Source organism: Dermacentor silvarum, chromosome 10 (genome assembly GCF_013339745.2).
Source record: "Dermacentor silvarum isolate Dsil-2018 chromosome 10, BIME_Dsil_1.4, whole genome shotgun sequence".
In the NCBI taxonomy this organism is placed as follows: domain Eukaryota; kingdom Metazoa; phylum Arthropoda; class Arachnida; order Ixodida; family Ixodidae; genus Dermacentor; species Dermacentor silvarum.
In genome coordinates, this window is record NC_051163.1 from 51,089,374 (window position 1) to 51,112,637 (window position 23,264).

The 23,264-nt window shown below is 42.6% G+C and overlaps 1 protein-coding gene across 1 annotated transcript in view; it reads left to right on the forward strand.

Annotated features, from left to right (window-relative positions):
• Window positions 1-23,264, forward strand: part of LOC119431528 (laminin subunit alpha-1-like) — a 151,500-nt gene that overhangs the window by 75,900 nt on the left and 52,336 nt on the right. Inside the window, 19 exon segments of the mRNA XM_049657901.1 lie at window positions 447-630; window positions 1,196-1,302; window positions 1,974-2,157; window positions 4,065-4,204; window positions 6,009-6,236; window positions 7,034-7,174; window positions 7,899-8,072; window positions 8,873-9,052; window positions 10,862-10,986; window positions 11,426-11,546; window positions 13,409-13,549; window positions 14,383-14,495; window positions 15,537-15,620; window positions 16,642-16,835; window positions 19,297-19,439; window positions 19,548-19,655; window positions 20,106-20,217; window positions 20,714-20,864; window positions 22,346-22,544. Coding sequence (XP_049513858.1) covers window positions 447-630; window positions 1,196-1,302; window positions 1,974-2,157; window positions 4,065-4,204; window positions 6,009-6,236; window positions 7,034-7,174; window positions 7,899-8,072; window positions 8,873-9,052; window positions 10,862-10,986; window positions 11,426-11,546; window positions 13,409-13,549; window positions 14,383-14,495; window positions 15,537-15,620; window positions 16,642-16,835; window positions 19,297-19,439; window positions 19,548-19,655; window positions 20,106-20,217; window positions 20,714-20,864; window positions 22,346-22,544 — 2,829 coding nt within the window.

Here is a 23,264-nt window from a genome sequence, read left to right on the forward strand (position 1 = left end):
CACAGGGGAAATTAAATGTGACATCTTTTTTTTTTAATGCAGAATTAACAATAAAATGGAAAATACAAGAGGTAGGAAAGATAACTTGTCACCAGCTAGGAACTGGATTTACAACCTCCATGATACGTGCAACACTCTACCAATTGAGCTATGGTGGCGGTTGTCTCCCACTCATTTTCTTAGGTATTTGTGTATGTGTCGTAAACCTAGCCATGGGAGTGTTGGCCATTTCCACTCATGGCTATGGCAGCAGATAAACGTCCTTTAAACCACAGGCAATCTTAGAGCTGACAACTGGCCAAGAAACCCAAAATTTCGCTGCTCTGTTCGCTGGTTGGTAGTTCTTATCTTTTTCCGGTTGCCACTGTGCCTTATACATCAACCTTGAAAACTGCTTCAAGCCTAAATCCTTTAACTCATGCGCACTTTCACTTCTTAACCCTCAGGATGGTTTCGGAGGTGCGGAGCGCGGCTGCACTCCGTGCCGTTGCAACCTCCAGGGCTCCGTCTCCGAGCGCTGTGACCCCATCACGGGTAACTGCATCTGTCGGCCTGGAGTGTTTGGCACCCTCTGCGACTCCTGCCTCGAAGGACATTACGGTTTCTCTCTGCATCTGGACGGCTGCAAATGTGAGCTGGTGGACGATCACTGATTCGTTGATTCTGTGATGTACTTGCAACCTAGAGAGAGAAGGAAGTGAGGAAAGGCAGGGAGAGTAGCTAGTGTTCAGTTTGCTACCCTATGCGTGGAAAGGGGGAGGGGGCAGTGAAAGAGAGAAAGAAGGCATGAGTCCATATCAATAAAACGCACTCTACAAGGTGCAGCACATCTACTGTCAGACACTCAAGCCTGTCGCCTTCATGTACTGCAGAAGAGGTCATGTGCTGGTAAGCTGTGGGCAAAGCTCCCAAAACCATGGCTTCTGTAAAAGGCCAATTGTCTAGTCTACTCGAGACACACTATAGAGTCTGGCGTAGATGACTGTTGAGTATTGATTGTCCTAGCTGCTTATTAAGTGAGTTGTCAGATGATTGTGTGGCACATTGAGAAATTGATTTTTGTTGTCAGTAAGAGTGCAGAGTTGACATTCTTTTAGTACAGCAGGATGAATGATCTTGGATTTGCTACCCTGTGTGTTGGGCTGAAACAAAAGCAGGAATCATGATGAGCTTACCTGTCGCGTTTCTCTTCTAGGGTGTGGCTGTGACCCTCATGGATCCCTGAGCCCCGAATGTGATGAAAACACCGGGCAGTGCCCCTGCAAACCCAATGTTGTCGGCCGTACGTGTGATCGTTGCAAGGTATGTGCATCTGTTCTGTGTGGTTTTGCTGCTTTTTTATTCCATTTGTTTGAACAAGCAGAATGCAGTGTTATTCACAGTGTATGCAGGGCCACATCTGTTTAAAGTGCCATTGCATTTATTTCACAGTCTTGTTGCAGCTTCATTGAACACTGCAACATTTATGGAGGAATGCAATAATTGAAAGCAGTGTGCAGTGGCTTAAGGAATTTAGGTGCAGTGTTGGTTTGAATTGGATTTGTTGCACTGCCAATATTTGAAGTTTACTTAAGCCTCGTGTTGAGACTGGTTGGAGTTGATATGAAACACATACTACATGCATAAAATGAGAAAAGTTTGGTTGCCGAAAAAGTTTGGCCTCCCTAGTGAAAATTCCTGCGCACGCTTATGGTTGCAGAATAAGTGCCAAGGGAAAGGAAGTGCAGTTGAGGACGGCAGAGGTTTAGGTGGTGTGATGAAATTATGAAATTTGCAGGCATAAGACGAGGTCAGCTGGTGCAATACAGGGGTAATTGCCAGTTGGAGGGCACTGGGAGAGGCGTTCAGTCTTTCAGTGGACATAAAAATAGGCTGATGATCATAATGGTGATGATGATGACAAAACTGTCTCTCTCTGATCTCGAACTCTAAGATGTGAAATGCATCGCCTCTGTGGCTATTTGTGTCTGCAGCCTGGATACTGGAACTTGGCATCGCCTGGCGGATGCGAGCCCTGTCACTGCAATACGACTGGCTCTGTGAGCATGCAGTGTGACGACCGGACAGGCCAATGTCCGTGCAAGCCAGGTGTTGGAGGAATAGCCTGCGACGTCTGCTTGCCAGGATACTTTCGGTTCTCTCACCATGGCTGCAGAGGTTAGCCTACTCTCCACAGAATTATTTTGTGGTCGTGCAGTAGCTTACTCATGTAATTAAAGAAAGCCTTTAGCTCAGGGCCAACTGCGATTTCCCTATTCTAGTGTATGTTAAGGCAGAAATTATTTCATTCGACAACCAGCTCAACCGATTCGAATGAAATTTGTTGCATTTAAGAGAGAGCGCAGAACTTTGCTGATTGTTAAAAGCAGAATACTGATTTACACCTCAATTCTTTTACAATAATTGCCAGAAATTTGTAAGTTACAAAAAATTGCAGTACAAGGTTTATGAATCCACGACTTGATATCAAAAGCAGATATCACAGTTATGTAAACAGAATCTATTAGAGTATCTGAAGTGGCCTAATTTGATGCATGAGTCTACAGCCTCCCTGAAACTGTTAGTGTTTACGAGGGTTTTGCAAATTTAGCCCTACTCACGAATTGGTGGTGCATTTCAAAGCACGGTATAGCAGAAGGGTGCTGAACTGGGCTGGTTGGTACGGAGTCGAAAGCACAATTGGCGGGACACAGTGACAACAACAAACACAGAGCGATGTACTGTCATCTTCTCTATGTCCTGTCCTTTTAGCTGTTCGGTTCCCTTCTAAACAAGCAGTGTATATTACACAGACTTTGCCTGCTTTGGGTATGTTAATAGGTGCCATTTTCGACTATTTTCGAAAAAAAAAAAGTTATCGGCCTAAATAAGAAATTTAATTATGCTTTTTACAGTAGGTAGATTTTAACGTCTTTATTTTAAATGAAACAAGTCTTATGAAATTCAATATAGTGAATGTTGAGCAAAACAATTTCTCCATTCAGATGCGATTAGATAGGAGCTCCTGAGATAAAGCTTCCTTAAAAAAGAAGAAAAAAGAAAGAAAACCCCCAAAAGCTATTGAAGGTGACCAGTTATTCGTACCTGCAGTGGTTTTTGACCTGACGATGGTGTTGACAACCTCAGTATTGGATTTCCTTGAATCTGAACGGGACCTTACTTTCTTCAATAGTTCATAATCTCTTTGTTTTCTCATCACCATTAGAACTTGGCATTGATTGTTTAGCACACAATGTACAAGTGGACACGTTGAGAGCTGAAAGGACCTTTAACAGTTGTTTAAAAAAACAAAAAGCACAACATATAGCATTTTCCTTCTGTTGTGTTCTTCGTGAAGCTTTCGGATCATTTACTCATTTCCATGTACTACCTTGTTTCTTTGTAATTATGATTGGAAAGTACGGCGACGGTACTTAAGGGCTAACTTGGATACTGATGGGATGCTTATTGGCTGTCTTGCACGAAAAAAATAAATAATAATGAATACATAATTAAATAAATAAATAAATAAAAGAAAAGAAAAAAGGTTAGAAAAGTGGTATGATTAGTGGCCACGCGAAAGTAAGGTGTGCTTTGAGTGTAAATGATCACACCATCATACCAACTGAAAATGCTACGTGGCACTAACACTAAGTTGTGCGGCAGCAGCCAAACAAGGGAATCTGGAGCTTGGAGCCCACTATTGAACAAGAAGTCTTTTTTTTTTAGTACCCTTTGTGGAGGGTACTAAACACGTACCTCAGTAACTGAACGGTGGTACACCTTGAAATGTATCTATAGTGAAAATAAACTGGGGTTTTTTTGGGTCAAGGCAATGATGAAGTACAATTGATTCATGCTGGTGGCCAATGCTTGCTTGACCACGTCCATAACAACGCCACTTTACCCTTGCCAAAGTGTTGGCTCCAGGCTAAGGATTCTCTTGTTCAGCAACTGTTTATCAGCTAAAGTCTCTGTCTTCTTGTGAACCCTTTGTCTTGTTTAATTAACTTGTGACACATGCTTTTTGTCCGAGTATTCTGTGTGAAAATGAACTCTTCTTTCTATTCATTTTGCTTATGTAGCTTGCGAGCCATGCGAGGCTCCAGGCCACGTTTGCGACGAGGAGACGGGTCGTTGCATCTGTCCCAAGAACACCGGGGGTCCTCGGTGCAACCGCTGCAACACCGGAGCCTGGGGTTACCACCCAGTCGATGGCTGCAAGGTACCGTAAATTTTGGGCACATCTGGGGTTAATTTAGTTTCAATTTCAGCTCACAGCGTGCAATTGGGTTACGAAATAAATGTGGAATATTATACAAGCAGTCCGAGGTCCCAGAGTCAACAGTTTGAAAAGAGGACCTCCTGTTAAACTACTATGGTCAGTGACAGCATGGGAATGCAATGACAAATGCAACCACTGTCCAGCTCATAGAGGATCTTTATAGGTGGTGCGCCAGTGCCGGTTGCTTTCGTCCATTTCCGTGACATCATGGAAACGAACTTGTTTCAACACAGTTGAATGTCTCTACAACAAATACCTCTACAATGAAATTACTTGCCCAGTATAGCAAAAAGGAAGGAACATAACTGAGTAAAAACATCCATTCTCCAATTAGAAAATTAATAAAATACAATATTTATTTGACATTTCGAGGCCTTGTTGATGGAATGCTGATGAAAAGCTGTGGCTGTGGCACATGCACGGAGTAAATGGTGCAGTGAGCGGGTGTAAATGTCAGGCAGATTGCCTCACGTCCAGTTTATAGTGTGGGGTGTTATTTGGACAGTATGTGCAGCAACTCTAATAGCAGACACATTAGTAGGCATTTTTCGGTGGCGATTACAAGTGCTGAGTTCCAGTCAATGCGATGCCCAGTCTTTTCCTGCCCCTCAGATAGGGCATTCGAAACAGTGTGTTCTTTTGCAACGCCATTTTGGTGTTGCCTTATGTATCATTTAAACATGTTTTGCACTGTGCACAAACTGACAAAGACAACAGAAAGAGGATGGGACAAGCGCTGGTCTCATCCTCCATAGCTTGTCCTTTTTGTTGTATTTGTTAGTCTGGACGCTGTGCAAAAATGCACAGTTTTTATCTCGCCCGCTTTACTATTCTCCTGCATGCCATTTAAAATTTGTGCATTTGTCGATGTAGGCAGTATTGCAGTAGCAGTGCCATCAGAAAGCTGCGCTGCACGTAGGGAGTGGTGTTCGGTGCAGCAACAAAGACCGTGTGGAAGGGTTCAGACTGTGCAGTAGCCGAAACCATTGTAAATCCCCTCTCCACCTCCACCCTCCTCCCAACCTCAATGGCTCTTTGAAGCAGTACGGTGTCCAACATTTACAGTGGAGTGGCCTGTATAATGAAGGAGTTCAGAGGTCCCAAGCACGTCTTCAATAATAGGCATTTCACTGTATCAGCATCTCTCGGGAACTGTTTTGGAATGTGGGGGCCCGGAGGACAGCTGCAGTGTGGGTTTTGTGGGTGGAGCTTAGTAGTGAATTCTTACGTTGTCTCTGGGTATAGCTAGAAAAAAACCAGACATACTGCAGCTAATATGTAATTACGAAAACAATGTGTTTTTGAAGCCATTAGCCAACACAAAAAAATATTTTGATCTCTAAACAGTGATTGTCACTGGCGTAGCCAGTGGGATGATTATGTTGAGTGAGAAAAAGGAATGAAGGTTTGATTTAAATCTGCTGACAAAGTCCGACAATTTCTTACGATTAGATGGTAAGAAATTCTTGTTTTTCTTTTGTGGATTTCAATGTTATTAGTTAACCTACCAAATCGCTATAAGGGCCTATCAGGCAGTTAATAATCAAGGTAAACATCTTACAAACGTAACAACCCCTCCTCAATTAAGTTAGAACTTCTTTCTTGTAGAATATTGTAAGAACTAAGCACAGTACTTCCGCAGCTGAATATAAAAAAAAATATTTCGTAACAAGAAAGAACAAAATGACTGTCTTGTTTTATGAGTGTCTTCCTTTAAAGACATGCACACATGCACCATTTGCAGCTGTGCAACTGCAACAAGCTGGGCTCCCTGAGCCCCAACTGCGATGAGAACACTGGCCAGTGCCAGTGCCTGGAAGGATTCGAAGGCCAGCACTGTGACCACTGTCGACCGGGCTACTACAACTTCCCCAACTGCCAGCGCTGTGACTGCCATCCTGCTGGCACGGACCCCAGTGCCTGCCACTTGGGAATCTGCCAGTGTGACGAGAGAGGCCAATGTCCGTGCAAGGTAAAAACAGCTCGTACTGTGTGATTAGCCTGTCATTCTGAGTTAATCTTCATAACCTTCATCATCACCTGTTAGCCTGTTTTAAAATTAATTTTTATTGCGTTGGTAGTCACTGTTATTACTAGGTAACAGCACATCTGTTCAACACTGGGCTATTCTTTTCAAGGATAAATTGGACTCACTTAACGTAGAAGCAAATACATCAACTGAGGCAAGTCTGCTAACAGCGCTACTGTATGTCAAACTGTTAATCTTATCAACCGGACTTTCCACTCACGTTATAGGGTTAGTGGGGCGCAGGTTCAACAAAATAAATAAATAATTAAATAAATAAACAAACAAAGAAACAAGCACACACGCACGCACGCGCATGCACGCACACACACAAACACAGCAAATAAATCAACCAATCAAATCCACTGCAGAATAAAGACCTCCCTCAGTGATTTTTTGTAGTACCTGCAGTTACCCAACCCACCCTCTGTGTGCAAATGTTCTACTAACATGTCTTCATTTTATTCTCTGCCACTCTCGACTGCACTTCCATTGTTTGGTGCCATTTTGTTACTCTTGCATATCTTTGGTTCATTCTGCAATGACCTGCGATACTGGTCTCCTTCCTATGAATTTCAACTATATAATGTTATCTCTTTAGTCTTTAGTGTTGAATCATCAGTTTAACCACGCTACATCTACTTTAACTTGACAACCATTCTTCACCCATTCCTGCAATGTTACCACAAAATCACCTGAACCATTTACTATGACCTACTGATGCTGCCCCCGAATGCTTGCAGGCGAATGTTGAAGGACGCCGCTGCGACCGATGTCGAGACAGGACCTTCTCGCTGCTGGAGAGCAACCCTCGGGGATGCACGGAGTGCTTCATGTTCGGACGAGCCGAGCACTGCACGCAGGCCAACCGCGTCTGGGGACTGGTAAGGGACACAACGCGAAACGTGCTCAGATATCGCCATGTTAACTTCTTGCCTCTTTTACCTTTTTATTATTTGTTTTTATTGAAACCTGTCAGAGTCCAACTGTGGGTCAGTTGATTTTTAGTTGGCGAGCGACAGACAGACTGTTTATTTCTAGTACCCAAGAGTTTGGTGGAATGCCCTTTAGCCAGGTGAAGTAGTCATGGCAATCATAAATCTTGCCATTGACCACTGCCAATGACCACAATGACTGGGGCTAGTCAATCATACATTGCAGTTGTTTAAATGCGCTGTTTCGGAAGACAAAACCTCGAACAAAACGACCTTGAACGAATGTTCGAGCCAACGACTATCGCACATAGTGTCTGATGCACGCAAGACAGCCTGCTGCTGCATGTGTGAGCGAACCGTGAAAAGCTAAAAGAATAGATCAGCGAAAGAATTGTTACAAAATCTGGCCTGCAGTTTTTATAATGTGACCAAACGATCTTAGCCTTTCCTCTTGCTGGAACGTCTGCGACTGACTACTCCTTGGTGTATTTGTTCTGCACTAACTCGTGTCTTTTTGAATTTTTTATTATACAAGCATCCATGATAATGATAATGACAATTTCAGTGCAACAAGAGAGTGCACTTTTAGATCAATAATAAAATTGTGCTTGTCCTGTTGTGTAAGGCTTTTGTCTTTTGTCGCCACAGTTTCCTTATATCAAGACAATTTCAGGTTGGCGCACCACCAAGGGACATAACTGCCACCCCTGGTGAGCCAGAATTGGATCGGGTGCACCGGTACAAGGTTATCCCCGGCACCCACCCCGGTTCAACTCTGTTGCGGTTGCCATACGTTCTAGACCAGCCACTCTACTGGTCCCTGCCTGAACAGTTCCTTGGAGACAAGGTGAACGAAACAGCTTTTAATACTTGACTACATCTTGAGTAAAGAGACATCCCAATTTAGATAGGACATGTTATGCTCTTACCGCCGTGGTCCCACTGTTCCACGGCTTATGTGTGGGACGGTGTGTTGTCCCACTTTTGGTTCTCCAGACCTCAAATTGTCCCGAAATACCTGCCTCGTGGTGCCGAATTGGCTGTTCGCTTTCTTGGGTGTTGTGGTGCCACCTTCAAGACTCGAGAGGCTGGCAGCTAAGCGAAACACTGCTAAAGTGAACCTTTAGTGCAAGATAATAAAGACTGGCAATTTTCAAACCCCTAAAGCTTGCGTATCACTTCACTCTCCTCACAGAACCCAGATTCGGTGTCGTAATTGAGTTTTATTTTAAATTGAATTAATGAACTACTGCATATAACCTGATGATCCTGGGATATTATAGATATCTTTAGATCTAGTTGATTGTACTGTTATTTTGTTGGATATGTAAGCAGGAAATTCATTTTTTTAATGTGCACTGTAAAATTGAAAATGACCTTGCGTGACCTTGCTGAGAGCTTCCTGTATAATACTTCGCATTAAAAAGTAGTAGTTGCAAAGAATCGGTGCTGGTCCTGTTGTTTTCTGTGTCCTCATCTCTAGCTTGTGCTGTCAGTCTGTTACCATAGGTTATACAAACTAGCATAAACCTTACTTGCTTTTGTGTCTGGTTGGGTTATCGGTCAATCTTTTGTGCTAACGTGTACTGAACTTCCATGTCATAGTCCGCGCTGCACGAATGACATTGCACTTTTGTTTTTCACTAGGTGCTTGCCTACAATGGGAAGCTGAAGTTCACGGTCAAGAGCGATGCCCACGACGTCTTTCCCGACGCCATGCTGCGCCAGTACCCCCTGGTGTTCCTCCAGGGAAACCACCGCATACTTTTGGGTTTCCATCCTCACGAGCTGTCACCCACTGGCACCTACTACGTCCCCATTCACGAGGTCCGATACGTACCTGCCACTGTGACTCATTCACTTTTTTTTTTTTTTCATTTATGCTGTAATATGGTCAGCCCCACTAGGGATTCTGGCTATGGGGTTCTTGCTATGTCTACTGGGGTTTTGGCTATGGCTACTGGGGTTCTCGCTATGGCATGCTGCTGCTGAACACCAAGGCTGCAGGTTTGAGCCCCGGTTGTAGTGGCCTCATTTCAATAGGGGCCACAATGCAAAAATGCTTGTGTACTTATATTTAGGTGCACATTAAAGAAGGCCAGGGGATCAGGAATAATCGGGAGACCCCATTGGGGGGTGCATTCATCATAGCCTGTGGGCTTGCTTTGGGATATGACACAAGCTAGGTTTTCTCAATCTAAGCTATCAGTTCTAAGCCAATGCCAAAAATTCTGAGGTCCAAAAAATTGTGAAACGATTTCCTGGAATGTATGCCAATAGTGAAGAAACATTAATCGTTGCAAAATAATGTGCTTTCACTCTCTCATGTGATGCTATTTGCACTTTGTTGTCATCTTGCATGGCACAGCAAATACGCATTCAACTGCTTTTCAATTATCTTTTCTGTGAGAAGCCATGGTATATGCCTCTATGCCTGGTCACTATGCCCATGTCTTTCACAACCCATGTGTTGATATTGGTTATGGCCAATCAGTCAATCAATCAGATTAATCTGTTGTACCCAGCACATTGTAAATGCAATGGTTAGACAAAGATTGCCAGTTCAGCTCAGCAGGAACATTGTTTAATGTAGCCACAAACCTGGTTTCAAGCTGACTTAGCTATATGCTGTGACTTTTCTTGGTCAGTCAGTTTTTTCAGTCAATTAGCCAATCAGTTAGGTAGATGATGCAGGACCTTCACAGCCTACGCTTAAATCATTTGTTAAAGGCAACGTTAGGTGCTTGTAGGGATTCTTCAAAAGTTGAAATCATCAATTCAAACCTGACTCTGTCTCGTCACATTCTTGAATCTAGGCCAACTTCAGACTCGGATATATGAACAGCACAAAAAAAAGAAGGCACTCAACACAGACTTGCATTCTTGTTTCTCCTCTCTTTTTCTTATTTAAATCAGTACTGTTCCGGTATCCAACCTGGAATTTCAAATTGTAATGCTAGAGTATTGAAAATATTGTTACAAAAAAAATTATTGCCCTAGACTTGAATATAAATACAGCATTTTTTTTTATTTAAGCATTATTTCTTTTTAATATTGTTCACGTAACCTTTAGCACTTGTTAAAATGTTGGCACCCGGTAGACTTATTCATGCTTAGCTATGTAGCTGTGTTAGGCTATATCTTTTATGCAAAATATACAGAGTGAAGAGATAGGCTGAGTACCCACTGGGAAACGAAACAGGCTCAAGGACAGGTAAGGATTATGCGGTAGGATTATGTTGGGAAATTAGTAAGGCATAGAATCGGGCCAGCAGATGCAAGACTGGTAATTGGAGATCGTTGGCAGAAGCCATCGTCCTGCATTGGTACATATATTAGGCTGATCATGATGATGAGTACTACACATTCGGATAATTGGACAAAGAGCGCAAGGCAGGACAGGAGTAGACGCACACAGAATCTAATTATGCATCACCAGCTACCATAACTTTCCACTATCTTGGAACACATTTGAGGCTTCCCTGAAATGAGTGAAATGTTCTACAGGCACCATAACTATGGCAAAATGTGTACTGCTCCTTGTGCATTAAATGCAATTTACACCGATTGATTGAATAAGAAAATTAACTTCGAATTTGCATGATATAAACGAATGGTACCGTTTGTGTTTTCTAGGATGCCTGGTATCAGGTGGACAACCCCCAGGTTCCCGTGACTCGGGCGATGCTGATGGTTGCCCTCCAAAACGTCCAGAGAATTCTCATCAGAGCCAATGACGGGCCAGATGTCAAGTTTGCCAGGTATGTTTTAAAAATATTCGTGAAATTTTGTGGAGAGAATTCACGATAGTGGGAAAAGAGTCTTTCTGTGCAATATTGTTGAATGACTAAAAGGTAGTCAAACTGTAATACACTTCAACTGGCTACTGAGTAAGACAGGTCCAGGCAATTTTGGGCAAGGACAAGGAAAACTTGTACAAGCAAATGCCTCATCTTGCAGAAAATTGTGTTGTATACATACACATTTGGCGAACGTTGTTGCACTAGCACCAAAAATATCGTGAAGAATTTGCAGCAAAAGTTTTTTTTTTTCGTTTGTACTTTACTCAAGCTATCAATAAATGTGACAAGCCAACTGATCTGCTCGTGTAAATACATTTTACGGATCATGACAGTGTGGCTGAATACTTCGTCTCATTCAATATTCCCGTCTGCTTGTCCACATCTGTTGCATTCTAAGCTTGAAGGACGTCTCACTGGAGATTGCCCAGCCGCTGGACCACGGTGAAGTGACTCCTTACCTGGCATACGGTGTTGAGCAGGGAAGGTGTCCCGTACAATACACGGGAACCTCTTGCCAGGTAAAGCATTTCACCTATTTTCAAGCGATTGTTACGTTAAACATGACACAAGAAAAGGGCCCTTCTGATGTAGCCACACCCGCATGCGCTATTATCACACTAGAGTACATGTCCTCTGCCGTAAGGAAACGTTCAAAGATTGCATAAGTGGTGAAAGATGAAAGTGAACAATTTTTATGGTAAAAAATGCGTTAAATTGTGCTGCGAGTAGGATGATCATTGTGTGGTGTCATGCAATGTACATGCATTCATCAAAAAATATGGTCATGATATTGCCATGAAGTCGTTGCCACAGTTCATTTGGTAGAGCATCGCGCACATCATTCAAAGGCCGTGGATTCTCCTGCTGGCGGCAAAGTGTTTTCATTCCTGCCACGTTTATTTCCCCTGTCTTTAATTAATAATATTAGATTAATTGCAAATGTAACCATGTTCTAATTAATTAATGTTTAAAAATAATAATAAAAACAACACTTCCTCCCCCATGCTTTCCTTGGCCTTATATTTTATTATTGAAACTGAAATCCCTCGATTTCCATTGGTCTTATAAACTATAGTGTTCACAACTCAAAAGCAAATTGAACACATCTGTGTTCCTCTGTTTGCTAATGTTCGTGAAATTTTGGTGCAATTTAATTATGCTCAGTTATGGAGCCTTGGAGCTTCAGAACATTCAGTGAGCAGATGCACAGTGATTCCATGCTGCACTTTCAAGCAATCGGGATGTAGAACATTTTCTAGTCTACTTTTTCTAGTTTCCGTTTCAACTTATATGTTGATGGTGCACAAGGAATGGTAAATACAATGCCACTTTTGTTAGTAATGTGCAGCTTTCTCTGCTTCTATAAAATGATTGTACTGTCTGTTATTATAACTGCCATTACTCTACTGTATATGTTTTATTGAAGCTACAACTGTCTCTTATATGCTAAATTCTGTTAGCATTGAAGGAGATTGTGCAACTTGCTTTGTTCTCTTTTAGTGGTCACTTGTCTGTTCCTTTAAATACACATGGAAAAATGTAAATCACATGAAGACTTCAGGTGTGCAAAAGGCATAATGAGTTTACTATGTTTGAGGGGCCCCTGGCAATATGGAGATAATGACGCTTGAAAAAGTCAGGTCACTGCTGGGTATAGCCATTTTATTGCGATAGGAACTATATGAACACTCCAAAGCGGATTTATGCCGTCGGCGTCGCCGTGAGGTTCCGTATGACGTCAGCGTCGATGAAATCGTCGCCGTGCTCCGGATGCTGTATGTGCGAGTGAAAGGCCGCGAGGGACACGCGCTTTCCTGGGGAGCAAACGCACGTCGGAGAGCAAACACGCATTCTGCGCCGTGCTCCCTGAAGGGTTGCAGAATTAAGCGTCTCTTTCCTCCTTTCCATATATAGAGTGCAAACGCGACTTTTTCCGTCACGCAAAAGGCCGTGGAGGGACGAGAGGGAGTGGAGGTGACGTTTAGCTGCGGCACCAAATGCATATTTATATAAAAACGTTGCGAGGCGAGAAGGTGTGTAAGATTTCCGACGCTGCTCGATGAGTGTCCCATTCTGATCTCATCGAAAACCTCCGAGGCGCCCCCAGAGGCACCGGCAACAGTCACCAACGCCGCGCGTGTTTGGTGCGAATGCGGGCAAAACGCCGACGGCGTTGACAACAGTTCTGCGCGTTGCTGCTGCTACATGCCCAAGTTTATACAGCTGATAAAACTACTATCCTTACTCCAGTATAGCTCTCTACTAATTTGTTATTCGCAATGGATGCTTCGCAATTCGGGTGAAACTGCGGCAAATGTTTTTTCCATATGCTATTCCAGTATGCAAGAATGTCAATGAAAATTTGCTTTCTTTTTTTCAGGATCCTGCTGAAGGTTACTACCGCAAGTTCAAGCCTAACTACCTCAACAGCCGAGACATTCTCGACTTGGTCGGCTGGGCCGAACCCTGCAACTGCAACAACCGCACCCGAACGTGTAACAAGGAAACTGGAGTTTGCATAGTAAGTTAAGCATTGTTGTGTGTATTTCAGCTTCAGTTTTTTTACAGTGCTCCAGCTGAAGAATACAGGGCCTTCAGATTCCTCCTTAACTGTCTATCATGGTTCTATGCCCACTTAATTTTTTTGACGATTGTGTACTTGGGAGTCATACGTTGAATTAGCAATATAGTTGAGTATTTGTTTATTTATTTATTTAGTACATACTACTTGCACGTCCATCAGGGATTGGCAGTGCGGCTGAGTATACTGGTCGTATGGTATGATGTGCAGTGCAGTATGCTATCTACCTCTTCTGTGAAGACTCGTGAATGGGTGATGGAAAGTATTTAACATCAAGTTATCAAGCAGCTTTGCGAGTAAAAAGCAAAACTACACACATAAAATAAGGATAAGGTTTTGGTGTGGCAGTGATGGAAAAGGTTGAGTCCTTTGTTCTAACAATACCTCATTTCCTGCGTACAAAGACCAATGTCATGCCCAAATATTGTACTATGTCTTGTTTTGTGAGTGAAGCCTTTTTTTTTGTTGAGTTATATTTTTGTTATTTATCAAGAAAGGCCTGCTGGGGTGCAGCTTTTGTGTTCAGCACATAGTGTGAAGTTGTTTTATAGTTGTCTTTTAATTAAGCTGTATTGTTAACTTCCCAGGAATGTAATCTTGGTCCAGCCTATTGCTTAGCTTTGTCAACTAATGCACTTGTTACTAATAGCTCATGTCGTGTGTCTGTGCATATCAGGAGGAGAAAATTGTCACATTGTGCAGAACTGTGTTGGCAACACCATTGGTGACGCTGTCTGCGCGTATTAGAAGGAAAAAATTGCCGTTTTGTCCAGAACTGTGGTGGCAACACCATTGGCGACCACTGCGAACGGTGCGCCGAGGGATTCTTCGGAACACCCTCGCGAGGGCCATGCCTGCCGTGTGCCTGCCCACTTCCCACTAACAGGTATGTACTGTAATTGTCTATGTAGTCTGTGGTCTCGTGCAGTCTCTGCAGCCTTTGACATGAGAATACCTTCATTATACAGCTGAAATTCGATGTAACAAAGTAGTACTTGCAGCGAAAAAATCCATTATATATATCATGAACTTCGCTGCATCAAGGAACTTTTCTCTTTTAGTTGTGCAAATGATGTGCTTTCCTAAAGCCTTACCTTTCTGCTACATTTTGCATACATGAGTTTCAAGTGATTTTAAGCAAAAGGAGTGGTGAGCGTAGTACAGTCATCGAAAAGTATCATAAGCTTCGCACGATGCTGCAGTGACTTCACAAACAATAAACCTTTACTTTGTGAACTTCGCACAAGGCAACCCACTTCCATGGTCTGGTCATAAAGCGTGTCAATTTTTGCCTGACGTATGCTCAAGGGCGTCAGCGTCATGTGGCACTCATAGGTTGATGTCGTGTTCAATAGGTGGTGTCATAGGTTGGTATCATTGCTTGTTTGTGCTCGTGCTTGCCGGCATATGTGTGCAAAATGTCAATGTCATTCAGCTCTTCTGTTGTCGTAGATGCATTCATTGATTTCTCGGGCTCTTGGTCATTGTTGGCATCGTCCTCCACTGTCTGCATCATCTATGTGCCAGTGAACAAAATGGATGCTCAGATGTCAAAACGTCACTCTGGATGTTGAAACATCGCTCTAAACGTCGAAACATCACATGTGCTGTTTGAAAATGCGTACGTCCAGACACGACGGAGAGAAAAAATGGCCCTTTTTTTTCTAATTGTCTTGCCTATCAAGTTTTTACACATCACGTTTTTACATTAAGTAATAATGTTTTTACTTTACAGGTGGTATAATTTGCCAAAGCTTGCTTTTTGTGCTCGCGAAACTTTGTTGTATTGAAACTGTGGTACAAAACGACGCTGACCATTTTTTTAGTTTCGTTTTTCTGACTTTCTAGGTGTGACATTGTATTTGAAGGTATTCAATGCTTTTTTATTTACTGGAGCTCATCTTTGTTTGGTTTTCATTGCATTCAGCTTCAGCAGCACTTGCCAGACACACGGGCCAGACTACATCTGTACGGACTGCCAGGAGGGCTACACTGGAAGGCGTTGCGAGAGGTGACCTGTCATTTTGATTATCGTTATTGGTGCATGCTTTCTGCTGCAACAAAGCATTTCTCTTTCTCTGCTCTTTGCCTATAGTTGCACGTGACAGGTTATTCACAAAGCTAAAGCTTTTGTATACACTTTAGTCTTTGAAAAATCTGTGCATGAAACTACGTTAAACAATTGTCTTTCCGCGTGTCTCAGCATTGTCATGTGCACAACCTACACCTGTAATCTGCACACACTGGGGTGTCTGGTGATGAAAGCAACTGAAAAAGTAAAGAATTAGTCATTTGAAAAGTATCAGTAGTAGAAAAATGAAGTTAAGTTCTCGCGAAAAATGCACCAAAGGACGTAAGACGTTTTTTAGAGGTGCTTGAATATCATTGTGAGATGGGTTCTCTTGATTTTTTTTACGAGTGAGGGGCGAGAATCTACTTGGCGAGAAACCAGCAATTGACCGACCGACCGCTGACTGACTCGGGTGAAACCATGGGATGGTAGCCAAAGAAAGTTTCCCTTTATGGCACGCTATGTTCTGTAGTGCAGTACGCTGCATATATGTCACGCAGAGAGTCAGACTTTTCTAGCTATGCCGCTATTATATTCGCACATACCAATGAGTCCTTAGTTTGTGATGTAAACTACTTGTTTGTTCTTAATACTCCAGTTATGCTTTTGATAAACAATGCTTCATAAAGTGCAGTGTAATTACAGACACATGCTAACATCCTGAATATATGTACTGGGAGGCGAATATTGTTTTATATTAATGGTGAAAACTGTTGTTCATTATTTGAAAAGTATTCAAAAAGTATTTTAAATTCAAATTGATTTGATTCGCTTCTGGCACTGTTGTGTTCATATTAGATTTGGTCTCAAAAATCAATATTCGCACACCTCTAAATTTTTTAAATATCAAAAATGACAGATTTTGTCATTAATGCTAAACCTTTTTTGTAATGACAACATCTAGCTCAACAGTCACATTGTACAGAAGCAACTTTTAGCTGGAACTCGCTATGCTATGCAGGTGTGCAGACGGCTTCTTTGGGAACCCGTTGGTGGATGGAGGTCGGTGCGAGAGGTGTGAATGTAACCATTACGGGTCACAAGGTCATCGCTGTGACCACCTGACCGGCGCGTGCCACTGCTTGCCCGGCATCACCGGTCGCGACTGCTCCATCTGTCCAGCACGGCACATCCTCACCGAGTATGGCTGCAAATGTAAGTTCTGTTTGGCTGTCAAATCTGTGCAACAGGCTTATTCGCACTTCATTTAACTTGCTAAAAAAATGCAAAAACAAATGTAGCCGAACTTAGAGGCAAACACATAATCTCCTCCCAACCCAAATAAAAGAAATGCAAAAAAAGAAAACTTTCTGACAAATCGGTTCTGTGCAACTGATAGAGACTGATAGAGATAGAGATAGGTTCTGTGCAACTGATAGAGATAGAGCGTCATGATAGAGACTGTTTTCACGTACCTGAGAGTAGTGCAAGGCTACAAAGAAAACCCATACTGGTTTCGCAGAAAGTGAGCTTAGCAGTTGAAGAAAATTTGTCCTGGCCTGGAGATCGAATCTGGGACCAGCAGCTTCCCGGTGCGGTCACTCTGCCATATGAGCTAACCAGGACGCTTACAGTTTGCGGAGTGTGGTTTTCAGTGATTGACAGCTTTAACACCTTACACCATGCACTTCCACTAATTAGACTCTGACAGTACTGACGAAAATGGTCAAATTATCTGGCGGGTTGAATTAAACCAGAGGTAGAAAGAAAAGCCGGAACACACCGCCTATTCATTTGGCAGTACTTGCCTGATTCTAACATACCCCCCAAATTGAACACTGACCCATTTTCTATGTGCTCAAAGTAGAAAACTAACATAGAAATGGCGATAGAGATCCTAAACAAAGTAGAAATCGAATGTGCATTAGATTTTTTAGGAAGAGAAATGTAGCATGCATCCGATATTGTGGTAATAAGAAAAAGGTCAAACACACAAACTTTACCTTCACGGAATAAAGATGCATTTACGCCTTGTGTCCATCATTATGACTCTCAAACAGCATTTATTCTCTGTTTATGAACCACAACATGTTCCCCGTACAGTCCATTGCGTGTTTGATATTCTGCATTTCTCATACGACTTTGCAGCAGTTGCAAATGGGATAGTGGTTCTCGCCTAGACTAACCACTTTGCTAGTTCGTCATGCTACACAAGCGATTCTCCGAAACGGCAAAAACATGCGATGAAACTCATTGCCGCTAGCTTGTCATGCAAGATAACTTAGTTTTAAATGAGTCTCCGTAATCAAAAACTGAAAGCGGTACGTCGTTGTTGTTTCGCTACGCGAGCATGGTACACTAGTTGCGATCCTGTGATGGCAATGGTAATGACGCTGGCTCTGATTGTAGGCTCATAGAGAAACAAATGGTAGGCTGTTGCAAATGCCGCAACAATGTTTTGGTTCATATCTGATTGCACTGCGTAGATAATTTTCAGACCAGTTTTATTGTAAAAAAAAAAAAATGTGCTCTTTGATCGGGTTAACACTGCAATTATTCATTGTGAGCTACCGTTTTCGTTTGAGAATCTTCCTTTGGCAGGCCGAAAATAGGTGTTTTTGGCAGGGGGATGGTGTGTGTCTGATGTACTGTGGAACCTCATTGATGCGATTCTGCGTAATACGTTTTTCGGGATTATACATTTTTATTTCTTTTTACAATAATACGATTTGGTTGGATAATACATTCGATGATACGATTTTCGGATGATATGCTTTATTTTCCGGTTCCCGTGAAGATCGTATCAACGAGATTCCACTGTAGTCGCTGCTCACTAATCTTCACCAAGACAGACACTGCCGTCTAAAGGGGTCACGATTGGGGTCAGGTGCATGCATGCTGACCAATCAAGTTCAAATTATCTGGCGCATGCCAATTTTAGGATCGAAATAACAAAGTTTGGGCCCATAGAAATGCATGGGCGCCAGCGGGACCTTCGGTCGAGATCGCATTAAGTGAAAAATTGAATTAACTGGAGTCCAATTAATAGAAGTCTGTTGTACCACTGATGACAGTATTGTAGATGACAGTTTCCTCTTTCAGGAAACCTCTTTGTGTCTGGTTGGGTTCTGTCCCAAAACACTCTTAAGACCCATACAAAACAGCTAAAACCCTTGACGACAAACTGTGTTTTTGAGTCATAAATCCAAGGTAAATAAATAATATATACCTTTTTGACTGGGTCTCCTGTCCTGCCTTTTTTTCTTTTCTAGAGTGAAAAGAATAAGGAAAACTGAGCGGCTTGACTCTTGTTAATGAAAACCGCCTGTTGGTTTCGTCTGGTTGTTCTGTGCGGTTTCGAAGTCATAGGTATTGTGAATTATTTGAACTAGAGGGATCACATTAACTAGGTTGAGTTAATTTTTTTTTAATGGAAGATTGATTTGACTACTTTTAAGAAAATAGAGCTTGTCTTTTCTGAACAAGGTCCTGTTTCACTCGGGCACTTTCTTGGGCAAAACACAATTTGTCGGACTGCAAGTCATACTTGATTGATGCGTGGTGCCAATTCAAATCAGGTTCGACGATTGATGCATGACTGATGCATGGTGTATGAATGATTGGTGGCAGGCAAGATTTAGCTTTGAAAGTCTCTAAATGACACTGGCGTTTGCAGCCTGCGATGACGACTGCACGGGACGGCTGCTCGACGAAGTGGAGCACATGTTGGCGCTCCTCGACAGGTTGAATGCCACCGACATCATCTCCGCTCCCTGGATTCACTTGTTGGCAATTCAGGAGACCTCTCGTGTGATGAGGGTGAGTAGATAAATAGCCATTGTAGCGCAGTTTATCAGTGCAGCGAGATACTGTGTATTTGGAACCTCAGTTATTCTCGCTGTCTGTAACAACTGCTCTGCCTTCCAGACTGACCTTGACAACTACCTCCACCTAGTCGACAGTGGCAACCAGGTTCTGTCCAACTTTTCGTTCCACTTCAACTTGGAGACACAAGCAGAGATCCTGTTTGAAAGGGTATGAATGAGTTGTTGCATTAGTGGACTGTTTCCCGCTGAATTCAAAGGCAAACACAAAGATGCTTAGAGCGAAACAAGTCTGCTGTTTATAGCTTTTCTTGAAGAACAGCAGCCTGTTAAATTGGAGCCAGCTTCCTCACTGTTGTGATCATACTGAGTTGTACTACACTTTTACCGTGACTTATGAGAAGTCTTGATGACCTTTAACTGCTGATTAAAGAGTTTTAACTAGGACTACTGAACATTTGCTATCACTTGGCTGCAGTATGACCTTAGTGCAGTGATTTAAGTTCCGAGGTTTTTGTTGTTGTAGTACATAGCTAGTGCAAAGGATTTTACAAGTTGTGAAGCATAACTTTGTTCAACAGAAAAACGAACTCCGAATTAGACTCAACATCAGTTGCGGAGCTATATTTTTATAGACACCTCTTAATTTCATGCGCTGCAGTCCAAAGACATGGTCCGTACTCTACCCGGAGTTGCGCATGATGTCGACCACCTGTTGCTGAGAGCCAGGGATCTGCTGGAGCTTGTGAACAAGTACTGGAAGGAAATTATTGGTACGTACCACATTGAGTGAAGATTGCACGCACTCCTGTCGAGTCATCTTAGCTTGCGGTGTTTCCTGGTTCTAGTTATTGTAAGATGCCGCATGTAATGTGAGGTATTACTGCAAATTTCAGCGCTTCATATTTGTCTCTAATATTATATGTAAGGGACAGATTAGTGTGCGTGGAATTAGAGATCAGATGGATGTAGCTGATTGTCTAGTTTAAAATAAAAGGAAGAGATAAAGTCTGGTAGGCCATGCAATTCGTGTCCAGGGAAGGAAAATGCAGTTGAGGACAGCAAAGGACAATGCAGCGGGATAAAATGAGAAAGTTTTCCAGCGAAGGATGGAGTTAGGTACGTGGCACAAGATAGGAGCAGCTGAAGATTACTGGGAGAGACCTTTGTCCTTCACAACACATAAGAGATGATGATGATGATCATAATATTGGTACCAATCTCTTCTAAATTAAATAAAACTTAGATTGAAAACGAAACTCTTTCTAGATGCTGTGGACCATCTGAAGCAGCACGGCTTTGGGCATGGTGGAACAGCCACCGGCATTGAGCGCCTCGTTGAGGAAGCGAGACGAATCCTGCTGGAGTTGCAGAAGCGCAATTTCGAACGTCCCTTGGATGAATCAAACAGGGAGCACAGGTATGAATGTCTTTCATTACTAATAAACGCTTATCCTGGTATTGTCGATTGCGTTTACGATGTCGTTCTGAGTTGTAGTCCTTAGCAGGAGTGTTTATTTAAAGTGGAAAGCATATGTGAACTCTGAAAGAGTAAAGCTTTGGGCATGTCGGTGCTGAATCCTTGCAGACAAATGCACAGTAGTACAGGGACAGTAAGAGGATAGACATGCATGAAGTGCACTGATACTTTCAATAAGTGTTTATTGAACAAGCTTGTATATTAAATGAAAATCATCGCTAGTGCAAGGGCATTGCAGGCACTTGAAATTAACATTGATCTAATCGCACCTAACAGACAAAGAAAGCAAGGTTCATTTGGCAGAATGTAAGAAATGCGAAGAAAAAGTAACAGGCAACATTTTGAATTCAGTGGATACTACTACCTTCTTAGGTCAACTAAACAATTCTCAACCATGCACGAAGTGCATGGTTGAGATAAGTTAGGTTCTTTGGAGAGTTTATTGATAGTGCACTAGCTTGGCACTTCATCCATGCGTATCCTTTCACAATCCCTATAGTGTTGTGTGCTGGTCTGCAAGAATACATAAAGTGGGGGTAGAGTTACACAGGGTTATTTATGACAAGGCAGAAAAGACAGTCTTGGTTTCATTGAGGTGCTCGCATGCAGAAATTATGGTATGTGTTTAGGCTAGTTCATACTTTGTACAACACTCAGCTACTACAAACAGGATAGGTGAAAACTCTTAGCTTGAAAATGTGCACACAGAAGTATAAGTACTTGCCAAAAATTATGAGCTTCATGCACGTATGTCATGGCAAACTGCACACACATGTTCCTGAATGGGGCTGTTCAATTTAAAATTCTTCTCATCGAATCAGCCTGGCACTACAGTTAGCAAATTTTTCTAACTGACATGGAAAAGTGGGCTTGCGTATGTCAACACCTTCACAAGGGTGGCATACCAGTCGGTATGCAAACAGTGCCTTTTATACAGTTGCAGGTTTATTTAAGCTTGTTGCTATCCGAGCAAAAGTGTTTTATGTGGGGAAAGACATGACATAAGAATTAACATAACGTAAGGATGTAACATAACATAAATGTAGTAATAGCCAAAAGGCCATGCAACTTGCTCCTGTTTTTACCAAGAGGATAGGAGGACCTTTTCCAAGGTCAATGCGATATTGAACTGAAGAAAGGGTACATTTTTTCGCCAAGCACAATCAAACATTTCATCTACACTGGCTCGACTCTATTTGATATGTAACCTTGTCGGTGACCTTCCAGCACAATGCACATATTATGGAGAATACCCTAACACGCCACACATACGCTGGAACAGTGGCCCACCGCCCACATCCTTCCCCCGAAACTCCCTCCTCACTTCAGCCCCAATTGCCGGGTGGCTGACTGATCAAGCCTCTGGAAACCCAACCACTTCAATAAGTATAGTTTCCTATCTCTCTCCTGATGACTTGCAGGAAGGCACACCAGCTCCTCGAGCGAGTGAAGAACCTAGTGCTCAACCTGCAAGAAGTAGGCGACATGGCCGACCGACTCGACCGCATTGAGCAGCTCCTTAGCGAAATGGTGCGCCGAATCCAGAACGAGGTGCAGAACCCGACAGCCAGAGCCTTGGACCTTCTGGAAAGGGAGCTGCAGACCCTTCAGTCAATTGAGGTGGGCTGTACAGAGACTTTTTTTTTTCATGCCTGAGGGTAGTGCAAGTGTTCTGTAGTATACTGCTAGCAGTCATGAAACTTGTGGCAATTCTGCTTGCCTGGTACATAACTTGGTAAACTTATGGTAGCAAGAAAAAATTATTTATGTAGCCAGTAGAAACTTAAATGGGAAATCAAGAAATTGGTAGCCCGAATGCTATAGCACAGTTATACTGTGCAAGCTAGTGAAGAGCGTGATGAGGTCTGCATGTACCATGTTGTCTTCCGTGTCACTGGACATTGAGTGACTTGCTGTGAAGGCAAAGTCGCTTGTGCTCGGCAAAAACCATCCAGATTATCTGTTTCCGTTTTTTTGGAAACTCATGCACATCGTAAAAACTTTGTGACTATTAAACAGAAATGGGGTAGTCATGTAGCTCTTGTCACCCATGATCAACTTTCTCTTCTCATCAAGTCATGTAGCACTTAGGGCAGTATAGCAGACAATGTGCCAAAGGCAACACTTGCCACGCTATCCACGGTGCTGCTCCAGTGTGCATCTACAGTACTGCTGCCAATATTTACGGCTGTCATAGTGCAAGGGTCAAATCACATGCTTGCATGTTCCATGCTTCCACTAGGTTTGGTCGTCTCCCAAACGTGCAATTCTTTGTTATTGCCAACAACAGTCTACTGAAAAGCTATCCAGTGCACAAAAACGCAGCACAATTGTGGAAAA